The sequence below is a fragment of the Xiphophorus couchianus genome, chromosome 13, assembly GCF_001444195.1.
Source record: "Xiphophorus couchianus chromosome 13, X_couchianus-1.0, whole genome shotgun sequence".
Classification (NCBI taxonomy): domain Eukaryota; kingdom Metazoa; phylum Chordata; class Actinopteri; order Cyprinodontiformes; family Poeciliidae; genus Xiphophorus; species Xiphophorus couchianus.
Genome location: NC_040240.1, coordinates 6808870 through 6821600, shown reverse-complemented (window position 1 = coordinate 6821600; position 12731 = coordinate 6808870). Strand labels below are relative to the sequence as shown.

The following is a 12731-nucleotide window of genomic DNA, read 5'->3' as shown; positions in this document are numbered from 1 at the left end:
GAGGCATTGCTCAACTTGTTCTTAACCATTTTTGCTTTAAAATAATAGACTCATTATAGATTACACTCAGTGTTCACGTTTGAATTAATTGAGTTGATAATGACAGCCTATAAAACTAAATATTTTCTTGAGGGATCTAATACAGATCAGTTTTTTTTATTGTTGTAAGACATCAAATGGAAAACTTTTACGATAACTAAATGTAAATTCAGTTAGTACCTTTAAACGGGTCAAAATGGATTGGTAAAGGGAACAAAACCTGAAAAGTATGAGAATCTTGACCAGTTCTTTTGTCACATTCCTTGGACATTTTTATTTATACACTATTGTAAAGATGTCATTGCTGCTTCGACAAGCAACTCAAAAGCAAACCTGACAACGATGACACTGAAAATGCCATAAAAAACCCCATCAATGTAGTTTTGAGGGTCAAACCTGACTGAACTTCATATGAAAGCAGAAGAGTTTACCTGGAGAGTATAGCCAGGTTCACAGTGAAAAGACACCACATTATTCATCTGAAGACGCTCCCCAATCTTAATGCCATTCATGGGAACCACAGGTTCTGGGCAGCTGGTCAGAGAGACAGCTGAAGAGACCAAGAAGAAAAACAAATATGTCAAACAATTACGATTCATGTAAGAGATTCAAAAGGAAAAATGTGGCGTCCTTAGCAAATACGTGCAGGTATTCTTTAACACTAACTCATGCTTGATCTAAGTGGAATGGCCTTATGTTTCTACTTACTTTTGTATTCCAGCCTGAATCCGGCAGCGGACACGCTAATATCTGAGAAGAAGTGAAGGTAGAGTTGGTTTGAGGTGCTGTTGAGGAGAGCGGGGACCGTTGTACCTAGGAGAGAAGATTAATAGTGGAATTCAGCAATGCAATCTCCTCCATATGCTGGCCATGACTTACTGCATGCATCACTGACAAACAGCTAAAGAGATAGACTTTTTCGCTTCAGTTAGTGGAATTATTTTTGTAGAAAAGTTATATGCATAACCGACTCCAAATAAAGCATAGATTGCCTTGCAAAAGTACGTAAATCTCAAACTTTTTCCTCATGTTTCCAGGTTGCAAGCAAACTTTTACGTATTTTCCTGGGATTGTGAAAGACAACACAAAGTCGTGTATATACTTTGTAAAACTTGACTGGTGCATGATCTTGCCTGTTACATAAATGGGTTTTAACCAAGCTGAAGACAAAATTAGCTTTACCTGAGAAGCTGCCGAGGAGTGTGTCAGTGTTGTCGCCTCCATCAAAGACCTCCAGTGAGTCCCAGTTCTGCTCCGTGACAAAGCTGATTACTTGGATCTACGAGATGAAAGTAAACACTAGTGTAACACTAAAAAGAGCGAATGGATTCAGGGAGTAGATCAAAAATGGTATGCTCAAAAAAAAAAAAAAAAAAAAAAAAGGAAGCAACTAGCAAAAGCTACAGATAAAGAATAATGAGGTTGAGACACAATAAAAAATGTATGTGAAGAAGTTTTAGAAGTAATTTAGGTGAAAACTTTTCTAACTTTCAGACCGGGACACACGCAGCTTCTACAACATTTTTACCATAAAATGGGGAAAAAAAAAAAAAAATTCTCACAATAGAAAAGGAATTCATCTTTTTTCCATTTCCTCTTTACTATAGGAATGGCTAGCAAAATCACTGCGTATAAGTGCTTTAAGCACACAATGGCTCATACGGATAATAAGACCTGTGAAAGAAATTGAATGAATCTAACAAGGGAGTGTATCTAGTTACTCTCAATTTTTTTTTAGAACTACCTTCATGAGCTGTGTTAAAGTTTTAAGCACTCAATTTTCAATAAGAATTGCTAAGGGTTCATTAAATGCAGCATAGGTATATTAAATAAAGGCAAAATGAGCATAAAGGTACTAAAAACTGTCTTGGATGATGAAACGTACCCACTCTGAGGGAAACTGCAGCCTCGCAGCTCACAATAGTTGCCCCCAGAAGAAGGATTTAAACTTATATTTGATGGGTTCTGACTGAATTTCATGCCCACCAAAAATTTGTGAAACTGCCCAAGCAACAGATTAAAATGGATGTTTGACATCAGCCATGCTGTGTCAGCTGCTGCAAATTTACCCTTGGACATTGGTTTCAAATGTATATTCGCTCATGCAGTGTTCTCTGTGTCATCCCTCATTTTTACACTTCCTCCATGCCTTCCTTTCAGTTCGTCTCACGCACTCATTCCTCTGCCTTCCTCAGCTGCCTGTGATGGTTATAGATCGGATATGAGCCAATTAAAGGGGCTGCAGGGGCTCTGGTGTACTGGGTTCCTGGGGAGACGAGGCAGATCACAGATTGATCTTTCATTAGGGGGCCGCAGCAAATGTGCCAACAAGGCACCTCGCTCCTCTAAGTTCTCTTTTGGCTCGAGACACTCCAATCTAATGTGTTTCTGGTCGCTGGTAGAAGAAAGCAACGGTGAGAGAGGACACAAGGAAAGTGAAAAAGGAACAAGCAGGGAATGGGGAGCCATCTGCTACTGTGTGTATGAAAACAGAGTAAAACCCCGTGTGTTTAACTGGACAGAGCTTGTAGTTATGAGCATTTTTATTTGTGGTGTAATTTGTGCAAAGTGTCGCCATAGTAACTCGTCTGCTCGGACTTTTGCTCGATTTAAAATCCGAGCTTTGGCGAGGTTGGTGAATAAAGCAGAATGCTAAGTGGACCTGTGGCCCGTCTCGCGTGTTTGACTTGCAAGGACACCGAGCTGAGGAGGGGGAGCTAATAGCTGAGGGACGCCACTGAGGTCATTAAGCACAAAGGCTGGAACACGGGGCTAAAAAACTTTCCGGCAGGCGCCTCCGCCGGGACCTGGCCCGAGTTCCAGCAAGGTTTCATCACAAACGTATCAAAAAGAATAACAATATGCAAACCGAGTAAACTCCCAGGAAAGAGAGGCGAGGTAATTGAGGAAGCAGTGACATATAAATTCATTTCGAGTTGAGGGATCTCAAGTTTCCAGAAAATTGATCTTCAGAATTACATTTGGAGCCTGAGCAAGGTCAGTTTCAACCCACTAACTTATACCCAGAGAAGCTAAAATGGTATCCTTGACACAATGGAATATGGATACATTATTTGAATTTGGAATACCAAAAAAACACAAATCACATCAAAGGCTTGTGCCATGATGTGCCATAATGATACTCCAGAATTACAGGGTTGTTTCACTGATAAACAAAATGCAAAAAGGCCAGTGCAAAATGTTGCACACTAAGACAATTTTGGTAATTGCTCAAGATATCAAGCCCTATAATCTCATTACAAAAAATGCTGCAAACATTTGACAACCAGTACACAGGAGCAAATTTATACCTTTTTGTCCGACAAAAGTCCTAACTGACAGAATTGCCTGTTTTCTCTGTCTGAGTCTAATTAATATATTTTGAAGGGCAGGTTTGTTTGCAGAGACTTCATAATCCATTTTATTTGTTTTTGGCTTATTTATATTGGATAATTAAAATGTCTTCCAGTTCCAATGTTAAATGTTCTTTAGAAATTAGTATTGATCTTTAAGAGGATGTATTTGCATTATTATTATTACAAAACAACAATTTCATCATTTATCACAATCATTTCTAGGACGATATATTGTCCAGCAAAATTTGTTATTGTGACAAATTTACATGGCTTACATGTTACTCTATAAAACAGATTCACAAAAATGTACATTCTTATAAGTAAGCCTCAAAAACGTGCATGTAATTCTCTGTTGAAAATATGAAAGGCTTACTTCAAAGGGCTTTTTTCTACATCATATGTATGGGTCAACAAATGCAGATTTGTATATACCGTTACATATTTTGTGCTGCCAGAAATCATCAAATCATTGCCATGTGTGACAATCCTAACATCCAGGAGAGGTGTGAGAACACTGAGAAAATAAATCAACAAACAAACCTGGATCCCTGATCCTTCAGGAACAGTAATCTTCCACACACAGTTCAGGCTGTTGAGGTAAGGTTCAGGGTACCCTGGAGATAAGATGGTGCCAGTTCGATGGGTCAGATTACCTCCACATGGAACTGTAGCCAGAAAAAGAGCAATTTTTATTAGCTTAAAAGATGGAATGAATATTGCAGTAATTTTATTTTTCAGCTACCACTGTGCTAAAAACAGTGTTTAATCGGCCTTTTACTCTTGTGTTTTGAACGTCAGAATTATGATGCAGGTCTCATATCAATAACGTAAAAGTCGGATAAAATGTGTCACGACCGATCAGACTGCAGACACTTTGAAAGGTACCGCATATATAATGCCACATATTGTAGTGGCATTAAAGTTCAGACTTTTTGGGGTGTGAAAAGAATTGGGTTGTTCAGATTGTAGTCAAACACTCCGATAGAGGTAATATTTGGGGGAAAAACCCAAAAACCTATGTACTGTTTATTCCATTTCACAGCAATACAAACTGTGTGGGTTTGAATGTACATTGTATAATCCCAACAAAATGCATGGAAATTTGTGGATGTAATATGTAATGTTCAAGTGCTATGAAAGATTTTTCAGCGCACTATATTTTCGAGAACTATACTTCAAACTTTTTAGATAAAGATTATAATGAACAAGCCTTGCTGGGTACATCCTTTAATTCCGTAATCAGAACAACAAGAAAAAGTTGGACCAAGCCCCTCTCCTGCTGACTCTCATCTATATTCATCAGATGAGTCTTTCCTGCTTTTTGTGCCAATTTCACATCTGGTGACAGCATCTGCTTGTGTTACATCCTGTGTGTGAAGACCATGTGTTATTGTCAATACTGTCCGTGTTGTCATGTCTGTTTCCATCGGTGTGTATTTTTGACCCCGTACATGGCCTGCACCTGTGTGCCTCACGGCTAAATCTCTGCATCAGTGCAGGTGATGGCCTGCAGCTGACATCTGTGAGGAGACAGGGTTTTAACTCTTAGGGTGTCACATGAGAAGCAGACACAGAGCAAACAAGAGAAAGCTGGTTAGCAAACAAGCTAATTAGTGAAAAAGAAAGGAAATGGACACAAACTGCAAAAAACCCCCCCACACAGACTGCTAAAAATAGTTTAACTGTAAGCTGTAAGTGTTTGATTTTAGCATTGATTTCCTACCGATGCAGCTGGGTATGGAGCTGTTCCATTGTGCCAGGGCATTGGGGACTGTTAAGCATTCAATGGCACTTGATCCCTCCAGGACATAGCCAGGGCTGCACTCAAAGCGGACCACTGCACCAACGGCAAAGTTGTTGCCCATGCGCCGACCGTTCCGTGGTTCAGGGACTGAACTGCATTGGGTGGCGCTGGTCCTTGGCACCGCTATGAACGGGGAAAAAAAAACTAAGAGTTTGCATGGGTTTTAATAACTTACTTTGGATACACAAGATCACACTGCTTATAAAGCAAGTTAATACTTAATATGATCCAATAAGTGATATAAAAACAGTTTGACCTTGTCTTGGCAGTCCATCATTTCACTTACAATATAAATGCAAGATTGAATTAATTATTCATTAAACTTTCTCTAGCGCTAACTTTGCCTTTGGATAGCTGTGGTAAATGTCACTACTGCTACAGTACGTTGTTTAAGGAAAACAACAACAGAAAATAGAAATCCCTTTACATCACCCCCCCCCCCACACACACACACACCACCACAAGTAACTAAAACAATGGCAGAAGTTCATTAATTCAGTCAATAATTCACAAGTCTCTCAATACGGGAGAAGGACTGTGTGCCAGTGGGCTCTACACTTACCCTGGTAGGCCAGATGGAATCCTCTGGAGCTGGATTGGCCTTTGGCTGTAAAGCGGATCAGGATTTGATTGGAGGTCGCCAACGGCAACGACTCACCTGAGAGAGAAGGCAGGTTTTAAGCAAAGGGCGACCTTGAGGGCTGTGTTTCAATGGGAGCATATTGTCAAAAGATTTCTAGGTAATATTTAGTCTTGTTTGCTGCTATGTGTTGATGCTAATGGTCCTTTTAGAAACTATGAGTCATGCAAGTAGAAAGAAAAATATATTTTTTCATGTACTGACTTTGAGACAGTACAATTTGCTGCTGCTGGGAAAGGCTTTTATTAAAAAATAGGGACTAACTATCAGAAACCAGTAGTATGATGGTATCTGGTAGGGATGTCACGATATAATTCTACATGAAAATCCCCCAATATTTTATATCAAAGGGAAATTAGTCCCTTATATCTAGTTGGTACTAGTATGTGGATTTGACTGGTGGAGTAATTTCAAGCTGTTACTATAAGCCCCACATAAAAAAGTGAGTAATTTAAGCATAAGATTATTGCATCCATGCTAGTAAATCATGTTTTTAAGAATGAGGTTAAGTACATCTCGAGTTGCCCTGTATTCTTAACAGTCCATCTGAATGGTCAAACAATTCATATAGCAGCATTTTGGAGTCTATGGAAAACATCTGAATAAACAAGATGAAGATGGTTTGTAAATACTGAAAAAAAATACTTAATTTGGCTAAATGTAGATGCTAACAAAACAAAAATTTGTTTCCATTTCAGGTTGCACTTCAACAGATAATTTAAAATAAACTGCATTTGATCATCTCTAGTTTAATTTAATAAAAAAAAAAAAAAAAAATCAACCTCTTTGAGTGTAATACACCTTTATTTTACTTGAGAATACACAAAAGATTTATGTTTTTAAACTATTCTGGCATTGTGAAGACTTTAGAATTAGTCATATATATAAAAACCTACAATGTGCAGTATCTACAAGTCAGATCTGGACTGAAGAATTTTACACTCACTGTAGATTATTTAATACAGTTCAAAAAGAAAGCAACTAAATCAATTGAGAAAATAATTAAACTATTGTTAGAATATAAAAAAATAATTCAGCAAAACCCATGCTAGTCTCATTCTTGTGAAGCCCATATTCTAAATTGTCTCGCCTTATTAGCTGTATGTATTGCTACACATTTTACAAGGTGAAGCAGCTACATCGTATTTTTCTACCGAACAAATTATTTAGAAGAGGGAATTATTAATAGACACACAGAAGTGAAGCTCACAGTTTCAGCACTCTCAGACGTGATGGCCTGCAGGGCACTACTGAATACAACAAAGAAGTTCCAAACATCAATATAATGACTTGTTTTTAATGTTCAGTTGTCCATTTTAGCGTCCTTCCTTTTTTTCCAGTAAAGCAGCTTGAGGTTCCTCATATGTGAATAGGGCTTCACAAGTATGCTTAGCTGGGACACACTTACATTGCCTAATACCAGGATATTACTTAGACTTACAGTTGAATCTACAACTAATCATGGCTTGGAGCTAGGAAGTTATAGCCTACACCTCACTCTGTGTCCTCCTCTTGTAAGGTTAAACTGATTTCAGATATTGGCTTATTTTCTATGTCTTTGTTGACAATATCTCCTAATGAGCAGATCATTACTGATGTATCTGCATTGATTAGGAACAGTGTGGCAGGTGCTCAAGATGTGGCTGGAAGGACTACATCCCTTGTTGGCTGTAATTCACTGCCATGTAATCAAGATCAAGGTTGATTTTCGTTTTTTTTTTTTTTTTACCTGCTGCCTGTGGCCCTCCACAATCAAGCACCTTCTTATGTTAACTGCAGATTGCAGAGGCAAAAATCAAGGGCCCCCTGACCAGGACTGATGAGATTTTTAAGGATATAAAAAGTCAAATAAATAACTTTAAATAAATTTTCTTTTTGCAAGGTTTTACAAAACACCACAATTTAGTGTGCAATTGTAAAAATCCAAGCAACCAATTAGCTCATTTCTACTCAGAAAGTAAAAATGAGCATTTAGATGAAGCTCTTGTTTGTACACAGTTTACCCAAAAAACCCACATATGCAAATGCAGAATTTAAATTCAGCCCTCATTAAATTCATTTCAGCCAAAATATGTGACATGAAACAGTCAAATTCTATACATAAGCCACATAGCAGATCAAAACAGTGGAAGCATCAATCAGAGAAACGGCTATGTTTGTGGTAAATCTAGACTACAGACATCCAGACCTCAAGAGGTGGAATCTGACATAACGGTTTGAAGCAAACTCCTCACAATTGGTCTGTATGAATGAGTTTTGTTGAAAGAAATCTGTTAAAGTGCCATTTGTACATTGCTACAGAGCAAACATGTGACAGAAGATGCTCCAGTGAGACAAACAAAACAGTTTAAAATGTAGAACACTATCTGTAGAGATCAATTATGCTGCACGTCTCCTTGAACACACCATCCCCATGGCGAAATGTAATAATGACAGCATCATGCTGAGGGGCAGCTTGTCCTTGGCAGAAACAGGCAAACTACTCTCATCTGATGGTAATAAAGACAAAGGCAGTATAATTCTGGAAGAAAGTGTGTTAAAGGCCAAGGGGAAAAGAAAAAACAACAACAAAAAACAAGACTGAACCAGAGGTTCACATTCCAGGAGAAAGGCAACCATAAAGATACACTCAGAGCGATAGTGCAATTGTTTAGATCAAAGTAGGGCTGTAGCAATATGGTGTAAAAATAAAATTATAACTTTTTTCATACCGAGTTCCCTTTCTTTTCATTCAAACAAAAAATGTATTTTCAAAAAACTACTTTTATTTAAATTATTCCCTCAGGGAGTTGATCTGAATTCAAAGTCCAGCTGTGAATCATGCCTGTAAAACAACCATGTTTTAAGAGCATGATTGTTGGGTGGGCCCACATTACACTGAGCTATGGAAGCCTAAAAAGCATATTGGTGGAAAAATAAAAACAAAGAAAGAACAACTTGATTTTCAAAAAAAATTAATAGTCTTAACAGCAAATTCAGTTAATTGATAATTTATTTATTGCCTGGCCTTAGATCAAAGCATATTCATATGCAAAGTCCAGACCTAAGTCTGGTTGAGTATTTGTCAAGATTTGAAAATGAACTGCCGTTCACCAAATACTCACCATCCAATACAGCAGCTCTGGTGATACTTTGGAACTAAGAGTTGGGAATTGGTAGAAATGTGCAATGTTGAGAGAGCTACCTCAAAAGAAATCAACTTGTTATTACCGCAAAATATTTTTCTGAGTTTTAAAGCCATGTGTATTCGTCCTTTCCAGGGATGGACTATTTTGCGTTGTTGTGAGTAGATTAAAAAGTGCTTAGCATATTAATACTTTCGTAAGACACTGTATGAGTGCATGACAACATAAAAGATTTCTCACTGTAGACAATGACATAGGAAGAAAATATGTTTTTAATGTATATGTTGAAGTGACTTTGTGAATCCTCATTAGCTTCCCCTGTAATTACACATAGAAAATCCCGTCATTGTTGTCAGTCAACACATTTTTTTCCAAACATGATATGAAGTGTGGGCACCTCAGTCTCTGCTTCTCTTTCTTACTCTGTTTGAGCTGCCAACTGGCTCTCTGCAGTGAATCTCATTATTCTATGTCTGCTTGCTGTCACACTCTAGTGGGAGGTAGACGCGGTTAACCCCAGAGGCAGCATCTGTGTGTGAACTAGTGAGTCTATAATTTGTGCACAAATTTCGCTTATGGTTTTTTTTTTGGTTTTGTTTCTTCAAATTTAAATGCAGTGGGTTTGAATTTCAAATAGCGTATAATAAATCATCATTGTTACTGCTACGCTTTCACTACAGGACTGCTGAGGCATGCTGGGAGGTTTATTAGAAGAAGTACTTCTAACAAGGCTATACTTGGGTTGGTGTTTCATAATTTGCACTGAAAGGCAGATATTCATCCACGCGCACCAAAGGCATGTCGGCATGAAACTGATCTGACCGACGGCAACTTTCCAGATCTGAACCAGTTTGGACTGAAATGATTTTCTGCTCTGGCATATGGAAGGACTGACAAGGACAGATTTGACTTTGGCTGGAAGTCGGTGGTCAAAATTCAGAGGGTGTTGATTCAGATTTGAGTATCATGAAAAATAATGTGAAAAATTACTGCTCCAGCTGTTGCATCAATTCAATCAGCTTTAGAGTGAGAAGAAGAAGGAGAAAAAAAAAAAAAAGACGAAGCCCTGTGGGAGCTACAGCAAGCAGATTTTACATTTTCTGGAAGCAAAGTTCTGAATTTATTTAGCAGCATGCTACCAGTAAAACAGAGGCAGAAAATGCACATTGGCAATATAACTGGTCAAACTTTAATAGACTCCTCAGTCCCTCATGTTAGATGACCATGAGGGTGGAAATTGCCTTTTTTTTTTTCCCAATGAGTTTGAAAATTTGCATTTAGATAAGTCTTCTTGATTTCTTTATTCAGTCCTTTCATCCAATCTTGCCTACATGCTGTCACCTTCTTCTAATTCCCACCTTTTATTGTTCATTTATTCTTCTTTCTCTTTTCTTCTTTTATTCTGTTTGTCCCCAGTAATTCACAATCATTGCCTTTTCTTCTCAAAGATTGGCTTTCCTAGGCATCTGAGAGAGAGTAACATATTGCTGAATGCATTAGTCTGACTAATTTAATGTAATGTGCTTCCCAAGGTTAACTAATAACAGTGAATTGGCTTGTGTTTTGATTACAGTAATTTTCTCAGCCTGACAAATAACACAACCATTCAGTAAAAAAATAAAGTGAAATATTAACTGTGCTCAATTACACATTTTAGAAATTGACAGAAAGTGGGACTGGATTTGGGTGATTGTAGATCTTCCAAATTGTAGATCAACATGTAATTCTATGTCTTGCTATCTGCACTAGGTACAGGTAGAGAATATCGGTTTATAGACGACAGTTACACAGCATTATAGTGCAACACAGATGTTTCTCTTTCTTAAGTACATCAGGTCTGCCATGTTTGGTTGGATAACTCAGTGAACCTGTCAGCCAAAGTACTTAGTTATTACAGCATCTTGTTTACTGAACTGCAAATTGACTTTTCCAAGACTGTGTTAGACTCAAACCAAAATATTTTTATCCCTAAGGCTAGCGAACCAAACAAGTACAGTTTCTCAATCTAAGTAAAAACTGGAATCAAATGAATCTGAAATTGAGATGTAAAATATTGTATTTTGAATGACGGTCGATGTATATTTACGCACATTTTAATAAACCTAAATAAAACATAAGTTCTTGGTTGCAAAGCTATCATTAAAGCTATGTACTTCATTGGTTATTGTCTTGTCGATACAGGAAATAAGCACGGATATGCCAATGCTGTATGTTCAACAAAGTGTCTCCATCCATCCATTTTCTAACACCCTTGTCCCTAGTAGGTACTGGTGCCCATCTCTAGCAAACGTTTCGGGCGAGAAGCGGGGAGTCTACATACAGTGTCTACTTCTCGATATTTTTCCACATGTAGGTGTGTTCTGATGTAAAAATGCAATGCATTTTTTGTGATAGCCCAACTCAAAATTGTGGAGTTGAAGGAAAAGGATGCACGTTTCTTTTGTCCGAGATCAAACTCAAGACGTTTTAAGACAAGGTTATATAAACAATATCACAGACATTAAACATCTCATGGAGCGTGATTTCATCCATCTATTGATCCATCCATCCCTGCCTGTCTGTGAAGGGTAAAGTCTGTCTTCTTATCTAATGACAGGCTGGTAAAAAAGGAGGCCCATGGTATTCTGGAGGAGATGCATAGATGCATGGCTCAGGTGGGTGAATTAGATATTAGCGATGCACTCCAAAATATACTTGAATACTTGAGACAGGGAGATATGCTCAACTATGAGCAGAAAATGATTCAAAGCAAACTTTCAGAACAGAACATATTCATGGATTATAATTCAAACATATTCATGTATTAACACCCTGACAAAATCCAAACTTAAATTCAACTGTAAATTTCTGGCAAAACTGAAATAAAAACGCCACAGTAACTATTCACCCAATGAAACCACTTGAACTAGCAGAAATATTCCATCTCTCAATAAACTAATGTTAACAAACCTCAAGATTTGACAACAAAGTGTACAAATCAGTACAGCTGAGTGAAAAGGCATTGCATTTTCAGATTTTTGTTTTGAATAAAAGACATGAATGATTTTCCTTCACATTACACAATTCTTCACCACTTTGAAGAAGTGGAGGAGATGGATATGGCTCAGGTGGGTGAGAAAGTTGGCATTCTGCAGAGCAGTCTGGAAGAAAGCAAACTGGCTCTAAATAATTCTCTTTGGGAGCTTCGTCTTATGAAGCTCCCAACAAGAAACCTGACAAAAAGTAGCAACAACATTTTGGAAGGCCCTGTATTGCCTTGCATGTGATGCACATGATGTCCCGCATTTCAGAAAGAGGCGCACTTAGCCATGACAAATGTCATTTTCAACTTTAACTTTTATAGTATAGATAGACTTGAATAAGCAGAAATCATGGTTATATTAGCAAAAACAACTTGGGACAAAAATCGCAGTCGCTTCGTTCAATTCTGCCATACCTCAAACGTCCAGCGTCAGTCATGCACCTCAATGTGCATGAATGATGTACTGTAGTTTCTAAGGGTCAATACAGATCACTATAAAAATGCATGTACAATACCTGTGTGCGCTCCAGAAAGTGAGCTCAGAACCCGGGAATGTTGTGTTGGTCCATCATAAACCTCCACTATGTCATTCAGAGCAGTCTGGAAGAAGGCGAACTGGCTGAACACCACTGGGTAAGAGATGCAGACAGAGCAAGAAACAAAAGATGAAAAATGAACTGAAAGCGCTGCCTGCAAAAGTCACAAAAAATGCTCTTCAGTTTATTTAAAATGACTAAAGACTCAT

General features: G+C 37.9%; 1 protein-coding gene across 1 annotated transcript in view; it reads right to left on the bottom strand.

Annotated features, from left to right (window-relative positions):
- csmd2 (CUB and Sushi multiple domains 2) overlaps nucleotides 1-12731 on the bottom strand; it is a 264361-nt gene that overhangs the window by 58098 nt on the left and 193532 nt on the right. The window contains exons 33-39 of the mRNA XM_028036079.1: nucleotides 12502-12615; nucleotides 5762-5857; nucleotides 5119-5322; nucleotides 3936-4060; nucleotides 1222-1318; nucleotides 748-852; nucleotides 471-589 (exon numbers count right to left, since the gene is read on the bottom strand). Coding sequence (XP_027891880.1) covers nucleotides 471-589; nucleotides 748-852; nucleotides 1222-1318; nucleotides 3936-4060; nucleotides 5119-5322; nucleotides 5762-5857; nucleotides 12502-12615 — 860 coding nt within the window. The remainder of the gene's footprint in view (nucleotides 1-470; nucleotides 590-747; nucleotides 853-1221; nucleotides 1319-3935; nucleotides 4061-5118; nucleotides 5323-5761; nucleotides 5858-12501; nucleotides 12616-12731) is intronic.